General features: G+C 47.4%; 1 protein-coding gene across 1 annotated transcript in view; it reads left to right on the top strand.

Moving 5' to 3' along the window:
• Positions 1-934: 934 nt before the first annotated feature.
• The window catches only part of LOC102380820 (androgen-induced gene 1 protein-like), an 11,769-nt gene continuing 10,522 nt past the window's right edge, over positions 935-2,181 (top strand). The window contains exons 1-2 of the mRNA XM_006024088.3: positions 935-939; positions 1,582-1,750. Coding sequence (XP_006024150.2) covers positions 935-939; positions 1,582-1,750 — 174 coding nt within the window. The remainder of the gene's footprint in view (positions 940-1,581; positions 1,751-2,181) is intronic.

Here is a 2,181-nt window from a genome sequence, read left to right as displayed (position 1 = left end):
AGCATAGAGAGATGCTGCCTCTCTGCTAGACTATCAGATTTGAGAGGAACAAAAAACTCAAGCTGGCATCTTATTAATTTAAAAAAGAGGGGGTGACTGGCAGGGTATTAGCATTTTGCTGCCTCTACTGGTCTGAAATTGCTGAACTTTCAGGGCACTCTAGTCCTTTTGCCCACACACTTGAAAATGGAAAGGAATTGTAAAGTTGAGGAAATGTTTGTAGGGAACGAGTATTTAAATTACCAGCGATGGGTTTTCTGAAACAGTATTGTTGTATCAAGAATACATTGTGGAACGATGTTAAGAGTGTTTAGGGCACATGCATCAAACTCCTTTCACTGAACTTCTTTAAATCAAAGTAATGTGGGGAGATTGAGATTTATTGAAATTCTTTTTCAGAAGATGACTTAGTACTGGGTCTATGTAACTAAACAGCTAAATCTCACAATTAATTGAAATACTTAATGTCTGGGCAGATGCCATGACAAACGTTGCCACAGCAACACATAACTACTGTAATGTCCACAATGACACAGGAGACTGTTTCTATGGCGATAAGATGTCAGCCTCAAGGACTCACGCAAACCCAGTATGAAAAATGGGGACCAATCTCTAGGTTGAGAGGTTTCTTCCTTGTACTTCACCACCTTCCCCATCCCTTTTCTCACACTGAGATTGTAAACCCTCCGGGGCAGGGGCTATCTTTTTATTCTGGGTTTGTGCTGCAACTTGCTGCTTCCTGGCCCATGAATGGAGCACCCATATGTCACTCCAATATAAATAAGTAACAAATGGGACAGTTAGTTTATAGAACTGAAAAACGGGCTACAATTTTTCTACCCATGTAAATCCAGGGATTTACTGACATCAATGAGATCTCACTGTAATTTTACATCAGTATCTCTCCACTTACTGCAGCAGTTACATCCGCGGTATGACGTAAGAATCAGGCTGTTATTTTAATTTAAAGTTACACAGAAGGTAACGGAGGTTTATAAAACAGCTGAGAGCTGAAGCGGTAAGAGAAAGGGTGAATGAGTAGGAGACAGGGACATGAGGCAGTCTAGGAGAGGATTGCAAGTAAGAGCCGTTGGGTTCCCTGTCAGGACAGGGGAGCAGCACAGACAGACCTACGGTGAGCTCAGGGCACAACCAGGAATAGGCCCCAGGCAGCCTCATCATCAGCTGCAGAACCGAATTTCAAGCGTACGTTGCTGTACGCGTGCTCAAGCGTCAAGATTTAAAGCAATTTAAACTGGTTATCTCATTTGCTTTACAAAATGCTTGCAGGGAACTTGTTTTTTTCTCAAAAACAAAGCTAAGGATTTGCAAATGCAGATCTGCCAGGAAATTATGCAAGTCTGTAACGTGTTAACTTTCAGTAATGAAGTGTGAAGCAGGATGGCCGGCCTGCTTTCCCCCCCCCACCCGACAGCTCACGCGCACGCTTGTGGTCAGCTTTCATTAGACACGCACGTGACACGTGACACGAGCAGCTTTGCAAGACTGTTTGCGATTCCCTTTCAGTTCTTTGACCCTTAACTGTCCGTTGGGAAACAAACAGCTCTTCCTGAATTTTAGGAAACTTCTCTACAGAGCAGAAGTCTGTCACCCTCGTTGCACGCAGCAACTCTCGGTCCCCTCGCGGAGCGGCGAAGCACGTCGGGGTTGCAACCGTGCTATGAGATCCTCTCCGCTCGGATGCTTGCGTTCGGTGTCGAAGCACGTTGGCAGGCATGAAAACCCACGTGTGAGCGTCTCCATGCGAGGCCTACGCCCAGGAGCCGGCCGGTTCAGACACCGACGGCGGCGGCTCCCTGCAGGGCTCCCCAGCCATAATTACCGCGTTGGTACAAGCATTTCGACGTCCGGTCGAGAACAGTCGAAGGGTTCAACATGCAGGGTTATTTTTCAGCCCAGCATATGCTTGTTTTTGAACCCGTAAGAGCGTGGAGGGTTATACTCGATGCAGCACATTAGGGTTTGCTGCCGGCACTTTCTGAGGATGCCTGGCCTCGAAATCAGCGTTGCTCACCCTGTCCTCTCGCTCGCTGGCGGGTTGCAGCGAGTAATACAAGGGAAATAGGGTTGATGCGCATGTTTTTCAGCGAACAGGGTCGTTTGGAGCTTGCAGCACTGTGTCCGCTTTAAGGGGCTGGCCGGGCTGGATCTCGGGCGGGG

This window comes from Alligator sinensis, unplaced genomic scaffold (genome assembly GCF_000455745.1).
Source record: "Alligator sinensis unplaced genomic scaffold, ASM45574v1 scaffold970_1, whole genome shotgun sequence".
Taxonomy (NCBI): Eukaryota; Metazoa; Chordata; order Crocodylia; family Alligatoridae; genus Alligator; species Alligator sinensis.
Note: the sequence above shows the minus strand (reverse complement) of the source record. Positions and strands in the feature narration are given on the sequence as shown.